The 26,932-nt window shown below is 40.7% G+C and overlaps 1 protein-coding gene and 1 long non-coding RNA gene across 2 annotated transcripts in view; one reads left to right on the plus strand and one right to left on the minus strand.

Annotated features, from left to right (window-relative positions):
- Positions 1–1,547: 1,547 nt before the first annotated feature.
- On the minus strand, positions 1,548–26,261 carry HACD2 (3-hydroxyacyl-CoA dehydratase 2). Its single transcript, XM_068139010.1, has 7 exons — positions 26,061–26,261; positions 19,942–20,059; positions 19,573–19,591; positions 14,679–14,767; positions 8,704–8,825; positions 7,878–8,056; positions 1,548–5,319 (listed from the first exon to the last, which is right to left on the minus strand). The coding sequence occupies exons 1-7, from the start codon at positions 26,198–26,200 to the stop codon at positions 5,237–5,239; spliced, it is 750 nt and encodes a 249-aa protein (XP_067995111.1). The 5' UTR covers positions 26,201–26,261; the 3' UTR covers positions 1,548–5,236.
- The window catches only part of LOC137441462 (uncharacterized), a 60,764-nt gene continuing 58,922 nt past the window's right edge, over positions 25,091–26,932 (plus strand). Inside the window, exon 1 of the long non-coding RNA XR_010987415.1 lies at positions 25,091–25,380. This is a non-coding gene — a long non-coding RNA (uncharacterized lncRNA). The remainder of the gene's footprint in view (positions 25,381–26,932) is intronic.

Raw genomic sequence — 26,932 nt, forward strand, 5'->3', positions numbered from 1 at the left:
TTTTCATGGCCCTCTTCTGGACCTGCTCCACCAGGTCCATGTCCTTCCTGTGTTGAGGGCTCCATAGCTGGACGTAGTACTCCAGGTGAGGTCTAACCAGACCAAAGTAACAGAATCATCTCTCTCAATCTGCCGGTATTATTGACAATAACATAACATCACATCTCTTTCTTTAATATTAGTACATTATCAGTGTCATCACATCAAAGGAAAAACACTCCTAACAATATTCATGTCCAACACTAATGTGAATACTAAAAGGGCTTCTGGATCTTTCACACCTGTCAAAAAAAGTATTATTCTGGAAATCTCATCTCTTATTCTTCCAAATGTTCTAAGGTAGACTCCAGAAATCACCACAGAACCTTCATTAAATCTAACACTACAATATTAAAAGCCTTTTGACAAGTGTTGGAAGAGTGGTTGTTTACAAGGTGGGAAATAAGAGTTTAAAAGCCATGTGATACTGAATGGAAATTCCAGGCAGCTGGGTGGCTTGAATCAATCTTAACTCTAGAAAAGCTAAGTCCATACCAAATGAAACTGCAAGGCAGATATTCACATCTTTTTATTTCATACTCAGCACAGCAGCGCAGATCCTTCCTCAAGTCTTATGTCAAGAACAGCTGAGGCTTTAGGAGGAGCCTTAAATGCTACTGTGAAAACAATTTGCTTACAGACACATTTTTCATTTTGCCCTAGGTAACTAGAATTGCTTCCACACATACTACTTGTAAAAAGGCAAAGATAAAACCAATAACCAGTAATAGTTATTCTAAGGCATGAACAGCACTCAGCACCACTCTTCACAACATAACATTTCAAAGGAAAGTTCTGAATTACACGACAGTGCTAACTCACAGCTATCATGCGTAGGACATGTGCTAATGCTGGCCATGACAACATTATTTCATCCTGTCTGCAAGGAAAACAAAAAAATCACTGTAGCTGTCCAATCTTATGACAAGCATATGCCTAGAATAGCAGCACTCACTCTGCAAGCTCTACTCAGTTCCTATTAGAGGATTATAACTTGTTATTTATGAGCATTAATGGCATCTAGACACAGTATTTAAATCTCTCTCAGGAACTGTTAAAAATGCTGTGAACGTTGCCGTGGTAGCAGACATATTATATTTAGTAATTGAACTCTGAAATATTCTGTTGCACTAGTTAAGCATTCCACTATATTTATAATACTCAAACAATTTGGGTTTTGTAGAAAGCCATCCCCATCCAGAGTACGGATAACAACAGGGGAACAAAGAGCTCGCGTTCACCTTGAGGATCCTCCAGGAAGTTTTAAGTTTGAACGCTAATAGTTAACACATTGTTATGGATACCTCTTTCAAAAGTGACAAGCAGAGCATTCGTACCAGTATCAAGTTAGATAGCATTAATTGGTTGACCTCAGAAGTTATGTAAGCGATAAAAAACAAACCCTTGTAAATTGTAGGGTACACAGTGTGCACAAGTGAACATAAACATCACTCTCTTTCACATCCACGAAGTATCTGCTTTTGGTCAACCAGTAACGACACAACACGTTGTGTTCAGAATTATTTTATTTGGATTATAGCAATTAGTATCACTGATCAGTAGGCCAAGTCCAGGCAGAGAGCACAGAATCCATTTCACAAGGCAACAACATGGACTAGTATTTTAGCAAACAAACCATTTCACTGCATTATCAAGAAGAAATATCTTCCAATCATGCATAAAATGTCTATGCTTAATCTTTCAGAGCTCCAGGTAATACCAGATTCCTAAATATACAAAAAAAATACATGTAACTTATAATAATCTTAGTGAATCACTTATAAAATTACAGTTTTATTCTTCACAACATAGAAAAAAATACAAAAATGGCTGTTTTCACCCAAATTTCACTGACATAAATATACATCAAAATGTGTGATTTGATGCATACTCATGAAAATTTGAAGCGGAAAGATAGGTTTTGAAATGACACTGCAGATTGGTCCACACAAATGCCAACCTTCCTACTGATAAATAATAATCATTAAAAAACTTTTGATAGAAACATCACATTGTGAAAAATTACAATTTACCTGCACTGTAACCTGCATCTTACTGTAATTTACAATATGAACATTTCTACAGTTCCAGTTGTAAACTATACACCGGTAAGAACCTTGGTCTTTTAGAAGGAAATAACTAACTTGGACAAAGCCGGCATGGTAGAACGTAAAAGTATTGTTGATTGAACCAGTCATACAACAGCCAACACAACATACAGGCTACCAAAGCAGAAAACACGTCTGCTGCACAAGTTTGGTGAAGCTGACAGAAAACATGCGAGCCAAGTAACTAATCTGGGAGCGGCGGGGACCCCTCTGGGCTGTGACAAAGAGTGCTAATCAAAGCTTCTATTATAGAGTTCACACAAACCACATCACAATTTCAGTCACAGATGAGGGGCAATTTGTTCTTATTTTATGAGGAAAGAAAAAAACCCAACATGTGACCAAAGTTAATATTAGGGAAAAACCCAAACAGCGTTAGGCATCACACTACAGTGCTTACCTGAGATCACCTTCCAGTGTTTTCCATGGAAGTTGAACTTGAAAAGACACTGCAAGCTGAAGTGCTGTGATTTTTGTATATACTAACTGCAAGTTCATACTTCAGAATATAGTTTTTAAATCAACTCTGCTAATAATATTTAACTATCAAAGCCATTCCTTCTTTTAAAATGAAAAGTAACTCAATTTTCTTTTGAAAGACTGTAGTTTATTTGCATTTGTGTGGTAAACTAATATTTTAAATTAAATATTCCATACTAGAGCTTATTCAGTCAAGACACTGGTTGCATAAGTATTTTTCCTACTGGCAGTGCTCTCTGCTTTTCTATAGTGCCAACGCTATCTAATGCAGATCTGTACTATGTCCTTCTCATTGACAGAGCTATGGATTTGTTTTCTATAGGAATACTGCACAGCCTTTTTCTTTTCTTTTTTCCCAAATTGGACCAACAAATCTTTTATTGGACACTGAAATCTCATCAAGAGAAGTTCAGGAGCTGAGCATCAACAATATCCAGTAAGCTGAGTACATCAGGAAACCAGATCTTTCAGATGACAGAGATGCTAACTCCTTTGATAGCAAGTATAAGCAAAAGGAGACATTTTGTTCTGAGGTGGAAGTTCACATTTTTGAACACTGAGTTCAGTTTAATGCAACCTTACTCTGATCATTACAGCAAAGCATTACATAAGCTAACAGAGAAGTGAAATTGCTGCATCTTTGAATGCAAAGCCACTTTGAGGTTCTCTATGGCCATAGCATTTGATTATAGCCAATAATTCTTCTGAAAGGTTTAAAATAGAAGCAAAGACCATTATTCTTAACTTCTCCCTGCTTACAATAGTCCTGTTTGTGTTGAACAGGAAAGGTGTTATGTGTGTTACTGAGTGCTAGGAAAATTCAGTCAGACTTTCTGATGAAGCCAAAGGAAACTACTGAAAAACACAAAGCTCTTTTTTTTTTTTAAATATAGTTCTGACAAACATAGAGCAAAATAACTGGAAATCCAGCTCTCTCCAAGTGCTGGAACAGAGAGCCTGGGCCCTTAGTACTTGCAGGCTATGTTTAGGGAAAGCTGCTGTGTGTCAAGTACAAGTAACAGGGACACAGATATGGGCCATGTCCAAGGGAAGGTGCTGGCAGGCACAGCACAAAACTAGTATTACACGTACCATGGCAGCGATCACATCTCATTTATGGACTAAATTATCACGTTACAAGATGGAAGTCAAAAGAAGCCCTTGCATTGTTGTTTAGTGGCTCTGACTGGGTGAAGATAGGACTATTCAACTATCAATTCCAAACACAGCCAAGGTCAGAACTTGCATTTCCTCATCTTTGCTTGAATACCTATTCATTTCCATGTTCTCTGTCCCTTCCATTCCCCAGCCCCTGCCTTCCATCAACAGTTAGTTCATGACCTGGGGCACTGCTCACACAAGCACTAGTGCTTCCTGGCTCACCATAAGGTTTTCTTGGTTCTTTCATTTTCTGTTCTACATTCCCAAGGGAAGGCTTAGCCTGAGAACCCCCAGAGAGCACCTAGGAAAATTCAACTTCTATAAACCTCAGCTCTTCCATAAGAATAGATGAGGGAAGGCTTGCCCAATCTGCAGAAGCAGCATGTAACACACAAGATAATCTGCTTTCAGGGAAGGAGCTTATGACTTTGCAACATTTCAGAAGCTCAGTGCCTGGAACTGCCAGCTTGGATGTGCCACAGTGATACACACTAGTCACTTAAGAAAAGTTAGGTTGAGGAACAAGGCCCTCAAATGATTCCACAGTAGACCAAATAGTCCTCAACACTGAAAGATGAGTATCACTGAGATAGTGGACAGTGATTAGAGATGATAATTTAAAGTAAAAAAAGGGAGAACTGCACCTGTTTCTGGGTGACCTACCTCCTTGTATTGTTTAGATTCATTACTGATATCCCTAGAAATATTTAATACAGAAATATTTAGTAATTTTTTAGTAATTAAAATATCCAGGGATGCAGTACTTAGACTTCTAGTGTTTCAAATAAGCATGACAGCTTCTGAATTAACACTAGGGCTTGGGTAATCATCTTGAACAAGATCTTCAGAGAACATGCTCTGGTCAGATGCCTTACTGTTTAAATTTCTACAGAACCACCCCTCATTTCCCATAACAGGTTTCCTACTGTTGTTCCCATCACCTTTTAAATGCTCAACCTACCTTTCTACATTCAAGCACTTTGCCCACATTACATTCTCCACTGGAGTCTCTGACAAAATCCAGAGCATATTACTTGCTTTCACAGCAATACAGACAGTTTCTGGCATGCAGTCAAGCACTAAAAAAAATAAGAGGTATCAGTAATATGCTCCCAATTCAAGCATTCAGTGGGTACAACTTCACCACTCATACTGTAACCTCCAGGCATTTAGAAATAAGTGAAAACCATTTAGCACACCATTTAAGGAAAAGGCTAAATGCCAAGGCATAGAAAGATTAAAAGTTTTCTGAAGCACTGCAAGCTATAAATTATTTAAATGTTTTACGTTGTGGAATTTCAGTGAAATCAGGTTTATCAGATATTTTTGCTCATCACTGGTCTTTTACCTCTGACTTGTTTTATCTTGGCATACTTTTTATAAATGTGCTGGGTATTGAAAATCTGCAGCATTTTGATGTTTGAAAAGTTCTGGAAAAAGTGTTGAAATTACTCTGACTTCTTGTGTTCTTCAGTGTGGGAGAGCACCTTTCGCCTCTGATGTAGCATATGAAAATACAGCTGAGGAAAGACTGAAAAGAAAACAGACTTAAGTAAATAAAGTATGACTTGAGGCTTACATGTCAATATAAGATGCACAGTCACATGTTCAAGGTCACCCATACTCCATCAAAAGAAAACGTGCTTATCCACTTTCTGCTCAAGTCACCTACTACCTTTTACTCTTGAAAGAGACTAAGTGATGTTGTCCCTAGGGTTTGGGTACTACTGATTTTTCCCTAGAGTATGCAAAATTCCTTATTTAACTCTGCATCTCCAAAAGGAGAATGACAGAATTTTCCTGAACTGCACACACACAATATAAAGAAATTGCGCTGCAGGAAGGAAAAATCCTTCCAAAGGAACATTTCATTTCTCCTAATTCTAGCGCTGACTTTTCACAATCTATGGAACTTTATACAAACTGGTGTCTCTTCCATCTCTTCAGTCTTCATCCTCCATGCAAAGCTTTTTCTCCTCCTATTTGTAAGGCCACATTAAAGTGTATCTGCAGAAAAGCTACTTAGGGGATAGAAAGCACACATACAAACCAGCAAAAGCTAAAATTGCCATGAGACACTAAACCTTATTGAACCTTAAGAGATTTAGGGAAGGACAGCACCCACCCAAATGATATGCTGCTCATGCAAAGTGCTCATCATAAACACAGTCTGAAGTCTGCCTAATTTGTGTTCCACTTTTGTTTTTTTTTTCAGGTCAACATTTTCTCTTTGCTTTCTCAACCCTGTATTTCATTTCCTGATTGTTTCTTCTCTATCCCAATTCACTCCACCAGTGTTAAGCTGGCATCCAGCTTACACAGCTGTCCAGAGGCAAAGAACAGAGCCACATCATAGTATAGTATCATAGTACCAGTCAGGGTTGGAAGGGACCACAAGGATCATCCAGTTCCAACCCCCCTGCCATGGGCAGGGACACCCCACACTAGATCAGCCTGGCCACAGCCCCATCCAGCCTGGTCTTAACACCTCCAGGGACGGGGCCTCAACCACCTCCCTGGACAACCCATTCCAGGGCTTCACCACTCTCATGGTGAAGAACTTCCTCCTCACATCCAGCCTGAATCTCCCCTCCTCACCTCCACATAATTTCTCCATTAGAAGTTCAAGTCAAAGGGATCTGTTATATGCAAAGCATTTAATGATTTCTTTTCTAGCAAGATGTCAATTCTGACAGACAAATACTAAACTAGAGATTTAAAGTGAAAAGACAAAATGCAATTATCAAGAACATGGAAATCTAAATTTTTAATGTCAGTTTTCAAAGCTTGCTTTCCTTGTGATATTAACATTCACAAAGCTCCCAAGTTCATCAGTGGGTTCAGAGGGCACAACTCCTGCAACAGGTAGCTTTTACAAATGCATAACTGCACTATGGTGTGGTGTCTGCAATGAACACTGCTTTTCTCGAATCTCAGGAATCCCACAGAAATCCTTTCATGTGAAAAGGCACCTAAGACTGCTGAGTCCAAGCAGCTGGTTCTCAGACTTAACAATTAACAATAATTAAAGAAGTAACTTTTTAAAAATTAAAGAAATAATAAATTTTTAAAAGACAGTATTTGAGTTACACATCCAGCAAATTAGAATGGATACACAGAAAATATCTCATTTAAGAGACTGCAATTCTAATGAAGAAAGCAGGCTAAAATTGTCACTTGGGCTCAATTTGGGTTCCCTCCCACATGGCTTGTCAGCTGTGATCTAGCTACTACAGAAAAAGTAATTACTACTTGTGGTTGTTTTGACTAAAACAACAGATATTATTCAGGCTGCTCAGAGTTAGTAACATCATTTTTGGAAGCAGGGAGGGGGGGACACAAGAATCAGCAAATGCCTGTAAAGGGTTTTGTAAAGAACAGCTGGGAACAAAAAGTTATGAACCTTAATGTCAGAATTACCAGGTGGTTCACTGACAGTCTAAGTGCTTGTCAGAGAGACAGGTACACTACAGAAATGTAAATCTTTGTGCAGAATGAGAAACCACATTCAAACAACAAGGTTCCTATAAAGACAGCTGCAGAGATAGCTAACAGCAGCAACATCATCGCTCTATTATTCTGCACGTTAGGCATCATTTGCACATTTAAATATGCTAAAGGCTCCTGTGTTTCTGTTCCCCATTTTGAAGCAGCAAAGCGAGATCTTCATTCCATCTATAGAAGTATCAACCAGAAATTATCAGTTGAAGCTAATTCAACAGAAATGGTTCCCTACCCACTAATACAAAAGCCCTGAGTTCTAAGAAGCTGGTCTGTACTTTGTTCTCCTAAATATTGTAAATACGGAGGGGGTGCGGGGTGTGTGTGTTAATGATGAAGTCAACATTTGAAAAGTACCATCACAATTATTCTATATTTCAAGTGTAGGAGAAAAATCATGTATTACTGTTTTGTAGGTTTGGTAGAAAGCAATCCTTGCAGCTTCACCTCTGACTTTTTGTCTTTAGATAACTTTTACAATTCACTTTACAAAAGTAGCCATAAGTATGTTAATCCCATAACTACTAACTTCCCTGTTACAGCTTTTAGTTTTGAAAAAAAACACAACACAAACAAACTCATACTTACTTGGAATGTAAGAGATCATAACCAGAATCAGGAATGTGTAGTAGTCAAAAGAAAAGTTGTACTTGTTAGGTAAACTAATAGAATACAAGCCAGACTGCCTGACGAAGGGTAACGCAGCATATATTGTGAGTAATTCGCCTGAGACTCCCATTGGATACAGTATTATAAATAAAGTGTACCTAGAACAAAACATTTACAGAGAGGATGTAAAGTTATGACAAACTCTGAAATAAATATTTGTTAAATGCTATTATGGATATCTGAATTTTACATTCTCAGGGCTTATTTCCCATAGTGCTTATTTGAAAATACGAATGTTATTGCAAGATACATATTCAAACTGGCAGTTTGAATTATTTAAAGGTTACCTCTGAGAGCCTAAAAACTGCCTTTACAACTATTCCCTCACACAGACTTTGTTTACTTTGATTTCTGAATGCTTTGGTGGAGGTCATTATAGGATTGAAATGGGGGCAAATGCAGCTGATAGTAATCAGAGAGCTTACAGATCATTTCCAGTATTGCCTCTGGATTCAAGGGTTACTGTTAAATGTCAGCTCTCTTACTGATACCCCTTACTGTTAAATGACAATTTCTGATAAACACAATCACTTTGTAAATGGGTCTGAGTTCTGGAAAACTACTTGTTCCACTTACAATGTAATAATTTTTTTGTTAACACAGAAAAGAAGCTAGGAAGTCACATTCACAAACAGGGCAACCATCTCAAGGCAGAATTGAATCTTTTGTACAGCAGCTGTTTTATAAGACAAACAGCCCTGTCACTTCAGTGCTTTAAGGGTCTATTTTCTATGATGCCACCTACCTGGCCCATTTGATGAGATAAGGAAGATGGTTTAACAAGCTAAAAGTATAAAAGGAGTAGCGGATTATCTCAGTGATTGTCCAGGCCACAACAAACAACAGGACACTGTCTTCAGTTTGTACCTGTAAGAAAGAAAAAGCTCAGTACAAATTCAAGCATTACCAATTACTCACTATACCCAAAGAAACCTTAAAGAAATAACTTTCCTGGGTTGCTTTACTGCAATATTTTAGATAACAGACTCCAAGAATGAGCTTGAAAGTAGTATTAGTAACAACAGTAAAAACCTCTTCTTATCATGCTTCAGATTTTTCAAGTTGCTTAAGAAAGCTCTGCTTGGTGATCAGAAGTTAAGATCTCCCATTCTGTGCATGGTAAATCTGTACAAGAAAGCCCTGAAACGCTGGGAACAGCTCGTAAGTCTTCCCATTCCTGTATAGTATCAGCTTCTATTCCAGTCCTGTGATTGCCTCCTAGCGCAGCAAGGATGCTAACGTATCGGTCTATCACTCGACATCTGGTTTAATTTCGTATTCTGATCCTATTCCATGGTGCTTCTGAGTAGAAACACTGTTTTCCTCTCTCTGCAGATGAGAAACTGGGTCCTAATTTTGAGCTGCAGCAAAACAGCTAACACCAGATTACAGGCTGGGAGGAGAGAAGGTATTGTTATATTTCACTGCTTTACACCTCCTAAAGCTTCTGTTTCAGACACACAACACTGAATCAGCTTTTCTCCCTGAAGGCCAACCTTCAGAAGCATGTATTTTAAAAGTTAATTATTAGATTTATTAGATTTAGGAGCATAATCATGAGGTTTAAGTTTTAGATGGAATAACAGTCATGAGGTAGTATATGGGGTCACATATCTGTACTACAAACTCCTGAGAGAACAAGTATTTTTATGCAGCCCTCCCCCTCCTTCCCTTCAACAGAATTCTCAGATGTATGAGTACCTTGAGACCAAATTCAGTGGACTGTAGGAACAAAAAGAGCTCAATCACAAGGGCTCACATTTTCTTTTTTTTCCAACTTTTGAAAACTGAAAAGGAAGTTAGTAGGAGGGGGTGGTACACTCTATTCATCTTGGGCAAAGTACATGTACAAAACAAAAAAGGAGTAAGAAAATATATACTCAAAAACCCTTTTAATAGGAGGGGAATAATTGTGTGTTTGTGTATTAAAAAAACAACACATAACTCATGAGGATTACCCTTGAAAAGCTTTCTTTTACAGACTACAGAACCCAGAATGATTCATAGAGGACTCTCAGGGATATCTGGGAAGAAGTTGCTGGTAATCTATACTCTGCTGTGTACAGCATTTCAAGTCACTTTTATTACATTTTGCAGCAAGTGCCACTTGTCCTTCTTCCACATGAAACCAATGATTTGCTTAATCTCCCTTACATCATCATAGAACAGAGTCCAAAACCTATTTGAAGATTCTCAGAGAAGAGACCAAATCTATTTTTACACTGCTACAAGATTCTAGTCCTGTCTGAAGCCTGATTTATAAGCTATACCTAGTACTCAGCATGGAAACGTTAACAGGACTTCACAGATGATGCTGTTCCAAGGAGCAACACTCTTCACAAGCACTCCAGAGCTGCACCTTCTGGTCAAATCAGGAGTAGCAGCTTACTGAATTCATCTAAACCTGTGAGTTACAGACTTCAACCTCTACTTTGAAAGCCCACTTGTTTCCATAACTATAGAAATCAGTAAAAAATTTTAGCACCCAAGGACAAGAAACTGCAAGGCTAACTGCAAATGATACATGTAGAAAATCTGGCAGTTACAGTTACATTCTATCTATCACAGGACTTCTGGAACCCTGCCTTCGCAGGTCTAGCCTTTCCTACCTACTTTAATACCATAATTGTGTTTAGATGTTAATAAAACACAACACACATGCACACAAGCCTGTTATGGTTACTTAACAAAAAACCCCAAACACAATAAATGAAAACCCAAACAACATTCCCCCACCCAAAAAACTACCCCAAAACAACAAAACAAAACACCAAACACAAAAACCAACTACACAAACAACAACAATCACCAATTAAATCATAGCTTGTGTCCATACATAAGGGAGAAGAACACTTGAAGTTGGTGGTTAGTTTTCTTGCAGAAGTGACCTATGCAGTTTTCAAATAGTTCCATTCCATGCAGTAAGGAAGACTACTTTGCATTTTATCATCATGTTTTAACTACATTCCACAGCTCATCACTAAGTAGTATGTTTCTTGTATACCAACAGATCTGTCTGAAATCTGTCACTATTAGAACATCTCCTCAAGGATGGATAATTTTTCAAATGAAGATGTGTGAAATGAACACTACAAAACCCCTGGGAGATGATTTACAGAAATCTCTCAAGAGTCTTAGTCATTTAAGCACTGTTACTGCTGCATTTGTATCACTCCAAGTTGAGGATAAAAGGGATAGTATGGACAATAAACAGTAGACCTTTCATAAACCACTAAGCCAAATGCTGTCCTCAGAACTCATATTCTCTTCCTCTACTTATTCATGCTGGTCTTTGAAGGAGGTGTTAGATGAAGTCAAAGTTGTATGCTTTACATACAATTTATTTCTCCAACTGCCTTAAAAAGGGTCGTAGTGCAGGCATAATTTTGGGAATGTTTCAGTTCAAACCAATTTGACATCAAAGAGGGTCCTGAAAATATTTTAGATTATCTTCAATACTATGAATTGCAGACAATATTGGTAGAATGATCAGAGAACCTAGAGCCTTTTAAGCTGCAATGATGAAAATTGGGAATTGACATAATAAAGCCTGAGAGGTTTTTACTGTTCTCCTTATGCATGAAAAGGGAAATTCTACAGATATCTGCATTTTAAAGAGCACAACAAAGTGTTCACAAAAAAAAAATAATCAGCTACACACATAATTAAGCAATCCAGTGCAGAAGAGTAAAATCAGCAGCACTGTGCAACTGTAATGATGCAACAGCATGTCTCCCCCCCAGAGCACGGGTTCACTGGTACTTTAATTAAACACCCAAACAAAAGAGCCTGACCAGTATTTGTGTTACACAGCATTACTCTAATTTTACATTGATGTAAAGCTGTGATGTAAATGGGTGAGTGCTGGTTTTTCAACTGCACTCACCCATTTAGAGTTCTGAACTTTCCAGCATGGAAATCTTTAACCACAACTTGATCTTAAACATCATAAACCAAGGTATCCCCTCATTCACAGCCTGAGATACTAGACACTTGATTACCAGTTCAATACGCTGTGTGTGTTGTCTTTCCACCACATCTTTTGTCTGTGTTTTAGAAAGGATCCTTTAAAATAACTACACTCATCTGCTACTGAACCAAATTTGGTAAGCATTAAATCACTGCTGACACCATCTTTAATTGCCTATCAGAACAAGGTATGGAATTATCGATCAGAACAGAACTCCATGAAGGCCTGCCATGATGTCACTAGATGACCTCACTGTTCACACAAGTTAAAAAATCTAACTTCAAACTGAAGGACACCACCTCCTGTGCCTGCTTTCTTCTAGCCCTTCACACCAGCCTGCTCATCCTCTTCCTTCCTTTGTAGGAAAAGCAGTAAAATTCACTAAACTGATCCCTTCCCAATATAATGACAAAACAATGCCAGGCCCTCTTCCACTCAGTTAATAGCTACTGCTCTGATGGAGGTAAGAGGAGTCTCATTGCTACCCAAAGTGTGCAGTGCTTTAACATTCACCATGCTTTAACATTTATTATAAATAATTTCATAAGGAATTTAACACATCAGCACTGAATTCAACAAAAAGCACAAACGTGTTAGTGGCAAGAAGCATGCTTCAAATCACATCACATATCTAGAAGTGTACTCTGACAGAAAAGAGGGATGCAATACACATGTTTCTTCTTTTAACTGTATTATATATTAAAACAGTCTGGAAAAGCAAGATACTGAACAAGTCTCACTCAGAAAGTTAAAGAGGAAAGCTGCATTTTATTGTACAAGAACCTCATCATGCAACTGCATAGCTTACAAGTTCCATAAAGCTGTGTGAGAACATAATCCTGGACTTCACCATGGAGCTCACTTGTGCAGACAGCCCTTTAGAAAAAGTAGAACACTCATGACACTTTCAATACATCTCCCTAGGTGAGACTGCATGCTGTCTGGTTGAGGGCAAGGGGAGTGGTCAGAATATAGCCTCTTTGTTGATTTGATCTAAGTCACAGGTGAAAAACTCATCACAGGATTCCTTACTCTTACCATTCATATGCCTACTTCCTAACATGTCAAAAAGTAACAAACTATACAGTCTCTTTAGAGTCTCTAGCAAGACTTTAACCAAAAGGCCACAAATGCAAATGTGAGGAAGCCCCCTGTGTGTATTATTGTGGACAGAATCTTTGTTAGAAAAATACTTTTTAGAAATGGAATGTCAGGCTAAACCTGTTGCTCACTTTTTATCCTATGTTGCTGGTTTTTTCCTCTAGTGAGAATGTAGGCACACGTTTCAAACCCACAATTATTTTTACAGGCTTCCCCTTTGATGCCTAACAGACAAGACATGGAGTGATTATAATCCATGCAATCCAACTCTCAACATTTGGGTTAACACAACACCATGAGACAAATTCATAAGACCAGATTATTGCTGTTCTTTACAAAGCCCCAGGTCCCCCAACATTACAGAGGTAAACAAGCACAACTACAGACATGTTTCTTTTAAAATATTTTAAACACACATTGAAAATCAAATGTCTTGAGATTAGATTTCGGTTGGTTGGGTTTTTTTGTTCAAAACCCAGTATTTACTCCAGTAAATTAACAAGAGATTGGAATACATTTGCTTGCACTGAAACTGAAATCCATCAGAAAGTATTTACAAAATTCTGAGTTGGAGAAAAGTGACAATCCTCCGCTTCAAATCACAGGAAACTAAGGCTCCACAGGAACAAATATGATAACAGCAGAAAGAGCTGTTAATCAGCATGAACTACAGGGAGTTATGGCATTCTACATGTGGATGGATGCTCTGATAACGGGTTTGGAGTAAGGAAGAGAAAAATCAGCTTCCTCAAAGGCTTGGTAACGGGACAAGCTCCTTAAGACATTCTCCATGTCAAGTCATGAAAGACCTTATGCATATAATGCCAACGGATGACCATCAGTTATTTCAAGCAGCCATGCTGATGGTGGTATCAAGATGTTCCTTAGCAAGAAGAAAACCAGTAATACCAGCTGGCTAAGTTAACAGCACAGATGCACCAGTATCTGGGCTACTACAAGGTATTCACATGACATGAGAGTCAGCATGGTATGGATCAATTAAATCATGTTCAGATGTAAAAAAAGCTGCCAGGAATAATTTTCAAATAAGACTGCTTTCAAAAGATTCTGCAGAGATCTGTATAAAATACAACAATAAGTGGTATAGTAAGTAATGATAAAAAACACTCAAGCTCCCAAACCCCTCTATGCTTGAATGTAAGAAAAATGAATGAAGGGCAGAGGGAAGATTATCCTGGAGAGTGACAATGGATAACATCCAGGCACTGCTGTGCACAAACAGTTGAGGGAGAGCTTCCACATGCCACAGTAAAGAAGGCAAACTTTGCATGAAAGAAGGGGGCAGTGAGGGTATTTTGCTATTAATTATGGCACTAGTGAGATCAACACTAGAACACTCTCCCAAATTCTGGATTTTGTATTCAACACTGGAACCTCTTTCAGTAAGAGCTGCAAAACCTTCAAGGAGCTAGATGTCTTGCAGTGAGAGAATCACACCTCAGACTATTTGATTGTCAAGAAAAGATGACAGCAGGTTTATTTTTATTTCTTTTGATCCACAAAAACTCACATAAACAATTTCATGTTGGGATATGAACAGAATGCAACTTAAGGCAAGTAAGACAGCAGTCAACACTTGCTTTTCAGCAAGGGTCATTAGTTTTCTGTTTAGTGGCTTACAAACTTACCTCTTTTACACTATGTGTTACTGCCCACGTCAGGAAAACCCTTGACATCACTTGGAAAGCAGTCAGAACAACAGAAGAAGGAACAATGCCTGGAAGATATTTTGCAATTAGCAAATATTCCTGACTATGGGGGTGGGAGGCAGGGGTGGGGAAAGAAAACACAGCTAAGCCAAACTCCAATTATTTGAAATTTTTGGAAGGAAAGCATTTATTTATTTTTTTTTTGAGAGTATGAAATCTGTCCTGTGGAGTGTTTATACAGCCTAACGTAATGCAATCCCCAGACAAGATTTTGTGCATCAAAATGCAAATAAAAGCAATTGGTCTCGTTGCAATCGCAGCACATTCCCTAAGACACAAAACAAATGAATAGGATAACTTCAGTCAAACAGCTTTGGGGATACAGCCTTTCAAATAAACTGTGTTTGATTAAAATAGTCAAAATGCTCCTCATTGCAGGGATTAAAAAAGTTAAGGAAATAGAGACCTTTTGCACAGTATTTCCCACAAATCAGTAAGCAAAAACTCTTAACTGCTTTGAAGAAACACTGATCTAGCCCATGTCCTAATAAACACAAAATTCTTTCCAAGGTATACAACCTTTTAAAAAAACAAACACCCAAACAAATGAACAAAAAAAAAAGTCCCACAAAGCAATTTTAAGATTTTTCTCAAGGAAGCAGAGTTCACTGGATCTCCTAAGCAAGTTCAAGTTCTGAGGTGCCGATTAAACTGCCGTTAAATGGATCCTACACAGCCAGGTCTGACAATGCAGGAACAGTTTTAGACTGCAAGGTTATAGAAGATTTCTAAATTACACAGCACCAAAAAAAAGTTTTCTTCACATGGCACGATGAAGACAAATGCAAGAACAGTTGCAGCTCCTAAAACACAGTAAAAAGTGCTTCTAAAACGAAAGCACATCACAGCAAGCAAGACAATCAGAACGATGTGAGGACTGAAGCGGGAAGTTGAAGGAGTGAGAAAAGCCCAAACCAAATTTTGTCGTTTTCAGTCCCAGTCATTATGTAAGTCTTGCTTTCAGAGTAAAAAGAAAGAAAAATCCTACTAACCCAGTTCTCTTGAGTTTTATTATGCATTGTTCATAATCTAATTTCTGTTGTAATAACCTCAGAGCAGCACTGTTCTGTTACTCATAACACAAAGGGCTGCTATAAAGCCCAGCAACCTGTACTCATTAACTGCTCACTCCTGGAAGAGGTCTTTTTTACACAATTTAGATCATCCCTTACTAAGCAAAGCAAGATAATGTTCTTGCAAAGGAATCTATAAATAAGTTGAAAAGACTAGGTAGACAAACAAGGTTTTTCATTATAGCCAAGACAATGCCAATCTATGCCAAGATCAGTGACTCACCAGCTAGAATTTATGTAAACTTTACTTTCCTCTAATTATTTACTTATTGGACTGAAAAGGTACCTCATGGTCAGTTTTAAACTTGGTATTTTTAAAAACATGCCATCACTTACACAACACTACACGTGTTTACTTAGGTCCAAACCCAAGAAGCAAGTAAGCAGTGGCCACATCTCTTCCAGAACCTGGACTAAACCTCTCACCTCCAGCAGATAATCCTGCATCTCCCAACAAGTGCCTCCTCTCTCCCAGTGAGCTCCCAACCAAGAAGAGGCTGTGTGCACAGCTTAAGCAGAGCCCTTGTATTTCTCTTCACTGAGCAGACTAAAGTGAAATCAACAAGCGAAGACTTAAGCTTACCAGAGGGTTACTGGTAAGCATTGCTATGGTAGGAAGTACCACTGTAGTGACTCTGTAGGTTGGGCCTGTACTCAAAGCCTTCTTGCTTTCCTTCATTTTCTTCACAAACTCCCTGTACTAGTACTGCTTCTACACTTTAGTGGCTGCTATTACCTCTTATCCATATCAAATTCCTCCAGACAGAAGCTCTTCCATGCTATTAATAAGTCCAGTTCTGGGCCCCTCAGTTTAGGAAAGATGTTGAGTTGCTGGAACGTGTCCAAAGAAGGGCAACAAAGTTGGTGAGGGATTTGGAGCACAAGCCCTATGAGGAGAGGCTGAAGGAGGTGGGGTTGCTTAGCCCTGGAGAAGAGGAGGCTTAGAGGAGCCCTTATTGCTGTCTACAACTACCTGAAGGGAGGTTGTAGCCAGGTGGGGGTTGGTCTCTTCTCCCAGGCAGCCAGCGCCAGAACAAGAGGACGCAGTGTCAAGCTGTGCCGGGGAGGTTTAGGCTGGACGTTAGGAAGAAGTTCTTCATAGAAGGAGTGATTGGCCATTGGAATGGGCTGCCCAGGGAGGTGGTGGAATCACCATCACTGGAGGTATTTAAGAAGAGACTGGATGGGGTGCTTGGTGCCATGGTTTAGTTGATTAGATGGTGTTGGATGATAGGTTGGACTCGATCTCAAAGGTCTTTTCCAACCTGGTTAATCCTATTCTATTCTAATGCCATGCATGCTTGGGTTCTGCCTTCTGTGCATGTTCACTGTCTATTTGCCTGTCCTTCAGCCTCTCAGTCTCTGGGCTACCTGTTACCTCTGGTCTTCATGCAGAGCTTCCTTGTGAATTTTTTTTAAATCTTTCCTGAGAACACAACTTTGGCATGCAGCAATGTTTGACAGAGGCATGCCCCTCTTCATCTTCATATTTTGAAAAACCTGTCTCACAGATGATAACATTTCAGATTCCACTGAAATGATGTGAAAAGTTATGCTGATACACACAGCCACCTGTCACAGCTAAGTTCATCTACTGACAAAATTACAGCTCTAGTTATAGCAAGTAGTTTAGCAGGCACAAAGAATCTCCAAATTTCCTGGTTTTCCCTTGCATGGAAACTTTGTACCAGAGTTGGGAGGACCACAGCAGAGAGCAGCAGTGTATCCAGCTGTGCAAAACCCTCTCACTTTATTTCTACTAATGGAAGCGTTTGTCAGCTAAGTAAATAAATACATCCACAGGCACTTAAAGTAAAAAAATATTTGTAAAAATGTGTTAGGGAAAACACAAAGATAGAATTCTAATGGTGTAAAATGCTGCAGCACTCCACTAATGGCTCTCTTTGCTAATATTAAATGGTGCAACTGAGGATACCATGGGCTAAATGGACCCGCACCTCAAATCATCTGAGCCAGCACTATTAGCTTTGCACACACAGGCTGGTACAGTCTTGTTTGCTGTTCTGCACCAGCCTGGAAGGTGAAACACAGGACTCTCTCCTGCTGTCCCCTGATTTGTGGGGACATGGATTCCAAGTTTTTCTACACTCCTTCTTAAATTTAGTACTAGTAAACACTGGCATCTGCAGACAAGTTTAGCTTAAGAAAACAGCGCTGCATTATAGATTTAGAATGGCAACACAGCATTTTATCCACAAGCTTTTTTGTCCAGGATTCTGAGACTTGTCTGTCTTACCACTTGTTAAAAAAAGACTTTTAAAATTTCATATTTCATTTATTTCTGTTAACTTTTTTTTTAAAATAAGTGTAGTTTATTCTGGGGGGAAAAAAGAACAGCAATTGAGATTTAGTAAAGTCAAACAGGATTGGAAGGACTGCCTTGGCGGCTTAGGCAACTACGTGATTCATACAGTTTACTATGAGAAGGCTTTATATTAATTTGAGGAATGTGTGTGTCTGTGTTCACTTATTTCTTAGGATGATCTGTGCACAGCCTGAAAATTGCCCTTTACAGAATAACATTTTCAGAGTAACCGAGTTATTCAGGAAGGTCAGAACTACTTTATGAAACACAGAGTTCGAGTGCCCTCTGCTGACAAATTTATGTACATGGTTATGCACATGACTGTACATTATGTGCAAGTTTTCCAAGTTTTTCACAGGAATTCAACATGAACCTACAATCTAACACACTCTCCACTATACAAATTGTTTGCATAGTATGTGAAAAGCTGTAGCTTAGGAGCCTTAATGCCATCTTACTCTTTAAACAGTGGCTAGCAAACATTCAGATAGGAGCTCAAACTTTGTATATCAAACTTCATACTTCAAAATCACAAAACCAACTGCCTAAACATAAGATTGTCTCTTTGTAAGGACTGGACTGTTCAGAAAAAACAGAATTAAGCAAAGGTATGCAGACAGCCACTGCTCCATTTTATAGCACGGTGGCTTTCAATCTTGCAGAGACTATGACAGTTCATATGTTCTACGAACATGAGGACTGACCAACAAGATGCAATCCTGTGACTCAGACATGGAGCTCTTCAAGATGACTGAACCACAACACTGCTGCTGACCCCAGGCCATGTATTTCCAACTGAGTTCCTGCTCCCCAATCAACAAAGCCTCACAAGCAAAGGCTAACAAGATTCACCAAATCTCAAGTAATTCTTACTCTCAAGAAAGGTCCAATTAAAGAATAACTGAATCTGGGCTGAAGAATGGTTATCTCTTCCTAATATTGCAGTGTATACCCACGCTGCACAGACGTGGGCAAAGCTGTAGTACTTGAAATGTTATTTTTATAGGATTTTATATTCCATGTATTTTTAATATATTTTTATATATATTTATATTCCACATTATATTTATTTACTTTTTTTTGGGAAAGACAACTTAGCACCAAAGACTACAGGATGCAGAGATGGACAGCAATGATCTACTGCAAAGCATTTATAAACTGCTGTAAGATTTGTAGCATTGGAAGGTTCTAGATAAAGATAGAAACTCAAGTAACTGAAAACCTGGCACACTATTTTCCACTTTGGGATTTAACTTGCCAATTTGTTTAGTAAAGAACTGGGATGTACTTCAAGCAAAAAATGAGTTACACAAGAATTAAATCTGGCAAGTTATAGACCGTAACATTTTCCCTGCTAATGGCTAAAACCACAATCTTCTACAAAAGTAATGGAACTGAAAATTTGCAGGCTTACCAAGTGCACAGTGCAGAATCTAGAACAAAAAGAAAAATTAAAAGTCACTAACATTCCAAACAAAGCAATTCAGAAATATTTAGCTCTATCAGAAAAGCTGAAGATTCAGTATTTGTAGCTCAAAGATTAAGCTTAACCTTTAACTGGGCTGCCCAAGCTGAACAGCAGGCAGAGAGCTCCCTCACTGCTTGTTAAAAGGTACAAATCAGCATTTGTGAGAGGCACTATTGTTTTCCTTCAAATCACTCAATAAGCACTAATGAAAAACCATGCAACTAAAAAGCACTGTTCCACAAAGGCTGCGTTGTATTCCCTAAACAAAACAGCTATGTACATATTAGTAACGCTAAGGAAGAAGACTACACCTACCTCAAGCAAAGCTCCAGTCTGGAAGAATTTCAAGGGTTTTTCTATTGAATAGTAAAGGCTATGGTAGCTACCTTTAGCCAGGTATGCTCGAACTAGACCAACTGCAATAACGAGCCACCTGAAAGACAGAAAACAAGATAAGGAGGCATTAAGCAGAGCATAAATACAAGCAAGTCCTTAACCCCCCTTTCGATATCTGAGACAGCAACAGACATATAATCATCCTAAAAGGTTGTACCACTTTGCCTACCCTCTGCAACACTAAGAGCATGAAATACTTGGATTCTCTGCATATTCATTGAAGTTAAAAGATTATGCATCTTTAAAACATCTTTCAGGACTAACACAGTATCAATATATTTAGCATCCAAGTTTATTTTTCAGTGAGCTGTATTTAATGAAGGAAGATATTAATGACATTTTAAATAGGCTGGCATCACAATTTGTTTAAGCAGAAAATCATTTACTACTAGTCACAGATCTTTTATCATACACTATGACAAACATGATTCAAAATGTATAAATTTTAATGTTTCAGAATTAGACTTTATGAGAGACCATCCATCTTAATTGCTAGCATCTATTTTATGAAAAATAGTTGAGGATAAGTAACTGCAAGAAAACTGAGCCTGCTAGCAAGACAGGAATCCTGTTTCAGCTTTCCTTTCTAAGCAATGAATATACCTAGCCACATTTAAGGAGTGCCCATAACTGCAACTGTACTATAAACAATATGACTTGTTAACCCTGATGATTCTCTCCTCAGGTAATTTAGGAGGCAACCCTAAACATTTTCCCTCTAGACCTCACTGATGCAGTAACATCTTTCACTACCACAGGTGTCCAGAGTCAGTGTTTGCCCACAACCTCAGAACTAAGGTAGGTATACCCTGTCCAAACAGTTTGCTATTTAAAATTAGCATCTCCAGTTAACTTCAGTTTCCAACTGCTTGTGGCAAACACGAGGGGCAGTCAATGATAGGTGGGAATCCTTATTAGTGGTTTGCAAACCTTTCATAGACAGCCTCATCCAGACTGTCGTCCTGCCCATGGCTATTCTTAATGCCATCCTACTTTACCTCCACCTCCCTCCAAACTCAGAAGTGCTGGTATAAAGCTTGTGCTAACCATCACCAAGCATCTCTGCTGACAGTGCTGTACCTCAGTGGAAGACACATAGCAAGCCCCTTAAGTATGCAACAGTTTTTTTCATCCTTTGGAAAAGAAATCTGCAGCTGTGTTTTAACAGGGAAGATGAAGAAATTACCTTCATTTACTGTGTAGTAGGCACAAGTACCACATAAGCCTAGGTGTTATGAAGTACATACAAATATTGCCCCAAATGTACTAATTGTTTGAAATACACTGTGAAGTTCAGATTTGTCAAGAGTAAGTAACTGTGGCATCCAAGTTTGTGTTTGTAACATTTGTTAGAACAACTGAAAAGAAGTGATTTCATGTGTCTGGGCTTCTCAGAAGACCATAGAAAAGCAGGAGTGGGAGGAGGAGAAACAAGCCTTCCCTTTTTTTCAGTGGTGACACATTATTTCAGTTGATGCTGTCGTGTGAAACCAAGACAAACATTCACCAAATAACTGCTTACAATGAAAGCATCAGCATTGGGACTTCAGTGTGGAATAAACCAGTGGGCACTATTTCATTAAAGACTCTCCCTTGCAACACTGACTGATTCATTTTTAGAATGGTAAATAAGAACAGGTTGATGCTGTCCTGGTCTTATCTGTCAAGTTTCTCCACTTCTCCTAATCTTCTTAGTTTGTTGAGACACTTTCCAAACTGAGCAATTTCTGAAGTTGCACAAGACACCAGCTCTTGGTTGCAACTGCAAACTGTTCACACTTTAACCAAGCGATTTGTGAAGAACATGGCTCCCCGTGCAGCTTCAACCCCTCGCTCATCCTTGCCTTCCCTGACAGACTGCTGACTCCAGACAGACTGTACTTTACATTCCATTTACTGTCCTTCTAAAAGCATTTAATACAGACCTGAGTATTAATCCATACAAAATTAAAAGCTGTGATGAGCTTGTGTAAGAAGTTTCTAGTACCTCTGTCCTGCTTCTGTGATTACAGAAGAGTTGTTCACCCTCTTTGATTAGAGGAAATGGAATACAAGTAGGTGAAACTAAGGAAGATCAGCTGAAAAATGAACTTGAGAAGTTTACAAGGTCAGCAAAAGCACCACTGGCACATGGAAGCTAAGATGTCAGTTAGCTTTTCCAGCTTTCTCTGACCTAGACACTGATGTCTAGCCAATACACCAGCTGGAGACACCACTGCCATGCAGGCATTATTTGACTAACCCAAACCAAGGAAAACAAGTACAGCACACGATTAATGTTTTTCACTTTCAATTGCTCAAACCTGCTAAGCAAGCTTCATGCTTAGGCATTTGGTTTAACTCCCTTTGTTTCTCTTTAAAATTACAAAGAAGTGTTTTCTTATGCAAAGTTTACTGAGATTCTGCACCATTTGTGTAAGGGAATACAGCAGAGATACAGTGAATGCACCTGGAAAAGGGAGAAATGTACTTTGACTCCTGACAGCCAGTCACTGAAAACGTGGACAGTGAAACTCATAACCCAGAAGGCTCTTTGCTCAACACTGATAACAGGAACCCTTGCAAATTCAAAAGCCATCATATAAAGATCTATCTTATTGAGTGAAATCCTTTTGAAAGTCATCCTTTATAGCACCATCAGCTACTTCCACCCAGAAGTACTAGTCAGTTAGGGCACTTGACTAAAAATAAGAAACATAATTGCATTTTAAAGTGGCTTATCAAACACTTACACTCAATTCCAACAACATGCCCTCTCACTCCTGGCCCCCTCACTCCAGTCAACCATGGGTTTAAGTTCTATGCTACACCTATGTCTCCAGAATGAGCCTCCTATGCCAGGTCAGGCATGACTACAAGGCCTCAAGAAAAGAAGTTTGACTGAATGCAAGAGAAGAAAGATGCAATGCTTAATATGCAGCTTAATGCTTTGAACCACGGTCATAAGAGACCTGCACAAGTGCAGCTGAGAACCTTGCTCCTCCTTGCTGTGTCACATTGGTCCCTTTTCTGAAAGGAAACACTCAACATGTGAGCCAAATGGCAAGAGCATGCAGTTTCACTTCAGGATACACAGGTATGTGTACTTTTTCTACTGTTCTGCTATTGTATTATTACAAATCCAAGTGCTGCAGTATAAAAGCAGAAATCAGATCTATAATTCTGAGAATCAGTATGCTTTCTTTAGTTAAGCCAAGACAAATGCAAAGTAAACACAGTAGTTATGTTTAGAATGTCCAGGTGTTACTTGACCCATTTTAAATAAAGCTAACAAAGATGACTTTAAAACATTTCCTCTACCTGCTTATTGCACAACAAAAACGTTGTGTGCTTCAGCTTAAAAAACACCTTTCTGTGAAACAAAACCAAAATCCATACTTCAAAAGATTTTCTTTTTAAATCCTATGTCCTTTTACAGCAGCATCTCATCATCTGGGCACCTTCACATTTTTGGTGTTTTAGTGTTTTCCCAATTCCCTTTCCAAAGGACTATTGCCTGAGAAACTAAGTCTGAGCACCCCAGTCAACACAGGGACAGTAACTGATTACTGCCACCAGCTGTGTTTCAAACTCCTCATACTGAGCTACCAACCAGCTTCTGAAAAACTACCTTTTTAAAAGGAAGATAACCACCTTGACATTGCGTACTGTGAAATTTGAACAGTGCCCTCAATGACTTACCCCAAAGAAAGACAGTGAGTGAGCACGCAGAGATATAAACCCTGATCACAGGATTCCTAGCGGGGGGGTCTCCAAATATCAGCAATCTTCCCATTGCAAGCATGCCCAGAAAACAGCAGCTCATGTTAAAGCACCATAAGCCACATGCCAACCCAGACTGGGATTTTCTAAGTCTGGTGCAAGTCAGCCACAATTTGTGTGGCAATAGGAACCTAAATAAGGATTTGAGCAATTTATTTCTGAGTTTTTCCAATTCTTGGATTTGTTTCCATATTTAATTCTGAGGAACCAGAACTTTCAGGACCTTTAAAGAAGGTTTCCGTCTGTACCGCAATTTCCCTCTCAGGTTCGTGATATCTTTTATAAACCTGAGTGGATTAAGTACAAGCAGCTCAATGCACAGGCAAGTACTTTTACTACTAAGAAGATCTCAGAGAGGTTAGCTCCTTAACATTATGCATGGACAACACAACAAAATTGAGGAGACCTCCTGACTGCCTGCACTGCTCAAGTAATTAAGTATTTCGGAAGCAAAAGATTAATTTTTATCAAACTGGTGGGTAACTATCATTCTCCTCCGAGTATAATACCCTGCAAACAGTCCACAGTGTCATAAACCTGCTTAGCAGGTCTATTTCAAAGTAATGTGTCTATTGGGTAATAGGTGTAACGAGCACCTTGCCAGACCTGAGCTCCCCCATTCCACCTACATTAGTTCCATCTATTTTATACATATGTATACACACACATACATAGCACCAGCTGTCACCAGCAAAGACATCATGTCCAATTGCCTTATTGAAATAAATCATATCTATATTAATTTTATACAGAATCTTTCCCCAGAATAGTGAGACTAATGTGTTTGCCTGACTTCTGAACTGCTAGGACTTACCTAGTGGAAAATATGCTCATTTGGGACCCATCTTAAAGGGTCCTCCCACCTAAATAACCTCAATCTTTCAAATATGGTTTTATATTTAGCGGGATTGCAGACACTCTTTCCTTTATCTCAATTTTACAGTCTTCAATTGTTGTTACAGTTATTTTTATGCCCAAGACCACACTTGAGCGTGCACTAACTAGTTCAGGTTTTCAATTTGCTACACAAGGCAGGGGCAGAGTATCAAGCAGGCCTAGGCGCTGTAGCAGTCTGTAGCAACTGAAAGGTTTAATGGGGAAATCTCGTAGGGCTCTGAAGGATAGCAGTGTTGCCTTCTTAACTACTGCCAAAGGGAAATTCCCTGTGTTTAGGTGCACCTCTACCGCAAAGCGCTGGAGTCCACAGGCGTGGTAAGGTGAGAACAGCGATCGACATAATCACCTGAATGAGAAAATAGTTGCAGAGCGAATTAAGGTGTCTATTACAAAACACAGCAGCTCCCTGAGAACATGCTCTTGTGCTGTTCCTCTTAATTAGTTTTGGAACGCGCTAGTGGAGGAGGACGTGCCGCAGGGGGGCTCGGCCGGTCCTGAGCGACCTGGAGCCCAGGAGCTGCTGCTGTCTCGGCGGGCGCGGGCCGTGCAGGGGTGACGCGCCGGGGAAGAGTCAGGCACCCAAGCTTCTTCAGCGCTGAGGTGTCGTTGTAGCACAGGATGGAGAACAACGCGAAAGCAGGCAGAGCAACTTTACAGCTACGTGCAAAGAACCCCTTTCTCGCATGAAGGTTTTTGGATGTGGGTTCTTAGCGTTACTGAAAGTGTGTGGCACAGCCACAGACAGCACAAGGGGCACGGGAATAGCAATGCATCTGCATTCGATGCTCGGGCAGGCACGGCACAGGCTGGGTGTACTCGGAGGGGCTTGGGACGGACGAGGAAGGGCACGGCAGACCGAAAGCCCTCCTGAGTTTGTCTACCCCGGCTCCCTGCGGCGCAGAGGATCCCTCTGCCAGCCCGGCCCCGCGCCACCCGCCGGGCGCACACACGCGTGCGGGCACACACGCGGCCGCCGCCGGTCCCAGCGGACCCCGCCGCGCTGGCAGGGCTACCACCCGCTGGGCACGGTGCAGAGCGATGCTCCCGCGGGATGCCGCTTCCGACGGGACAGGCTCCGCCGAGCCTCGCGGCGCAGGCGGGCAGCCCCAACCGGCCACAAGCAGAGGGCCCGTAAGAGGCGGCAGCGGTGGTCCCCGGCCACCCCGCCAGGGTGGGTACGGCCGGTGCAGGGAAAGTTATGCCTGTGCCAGGAAAGGCGGCGGCCGGAGGGCCGGCAGCAGCCCCTGCCCGGGGAGGCGGGCGGAACGGCGAGGGGCCGCGAGGCGCCGAGGAGAGCCCGCGTGCAGGCGGGAGACGCGCCTCTGACAGGGAGACCCCCGCGAGCGGCCGCGGCCGGCGGCCCCCGCATGCCTCCTTACCCCGCCGTCATCACCACGTTGTAGATAACGAGGTAGGCCGTGGCCAGGGCACCTGGGCCTTTTCTCCGCCGCGGCGGCTGCTGCTGCTGACTGCCGTAGCCGTTATCCGCCCGGCTGCCGCCGCTGCCAGACGCCGCCATGTTGCGGCGCTCCCGCTGCCTCCGCCCGCTCTCAGAGTACGGCGGGGCCGCGGGGCGGGGCCTCCCCGGCACTGCCTGCGCCGCCATCTTGGGGGCGGGGGGGCACTGTGCGCAGCCGTCTGCCCTCCCGCCTCGCAGCGCTCGGGGCGGGCAAGAACCTCGGGGTGGAGCTGCCCCTCCCGGTGGCCTTGCGCCTTCTGGGTGCTTTACCCCACCCCCGACCCGCTCTTGCCTGACGGGTGCTGGGGGTCGCAGCCAGCAGGGGTCTCAGAAAGGTGAAGCGAGAGCTGTGTGCAGTTCCGTGGGGATGTCGCTTGGTGCGCGGCGCTGCCCCATGCCCATGCCCCAGGGCGTCCCGCGGGGAGGCCGGGCATGGCGCAGCCCGGCCCGAAAAGGAACGACCTTTTGGATCGCTTTTAAAAATAGGTTAAAAATGTCTCTTGCAGTCTCACTCCTGCAGGAAGAAATAGATCTGTCATTTCCTTAGAGAAATTAATAGCGTCAGTTGTCAAGGTAAAGTTGTTTTAGGAATATTTAGTAGGTTTTCATCGCTTACAGTTTAATAAGCTGCTGAAGCCGAGCGCTGCCAGAGCTGTAACTCATTTTCTGCTGAAGTTTTATGCAATAGCAAAAAACCTAGATAGGGTTACTTCATAGCAACACAAGTTAGAGCCTTCTGTGGAAGGCCAGCAGGAGCAGGGAGGTCATTCTGCCCCTGTACACCGCACTGGT

Source organism: Melanerpes formicivorus, unplaced genomic scaffold (assembly GCF_026170545.1).
Source record: "Melanerpes formicivorus ecotype bairdi unplaced genomic scaffold, bMelFor1.0.p_v2 SCAF_5, whole genome shotgun sequence".
NCBI lineage: Eukaryota > Metazoa > Chordata > Aves > Piciformes > Picidae > Melanerpes > Melanerpes formicivorus.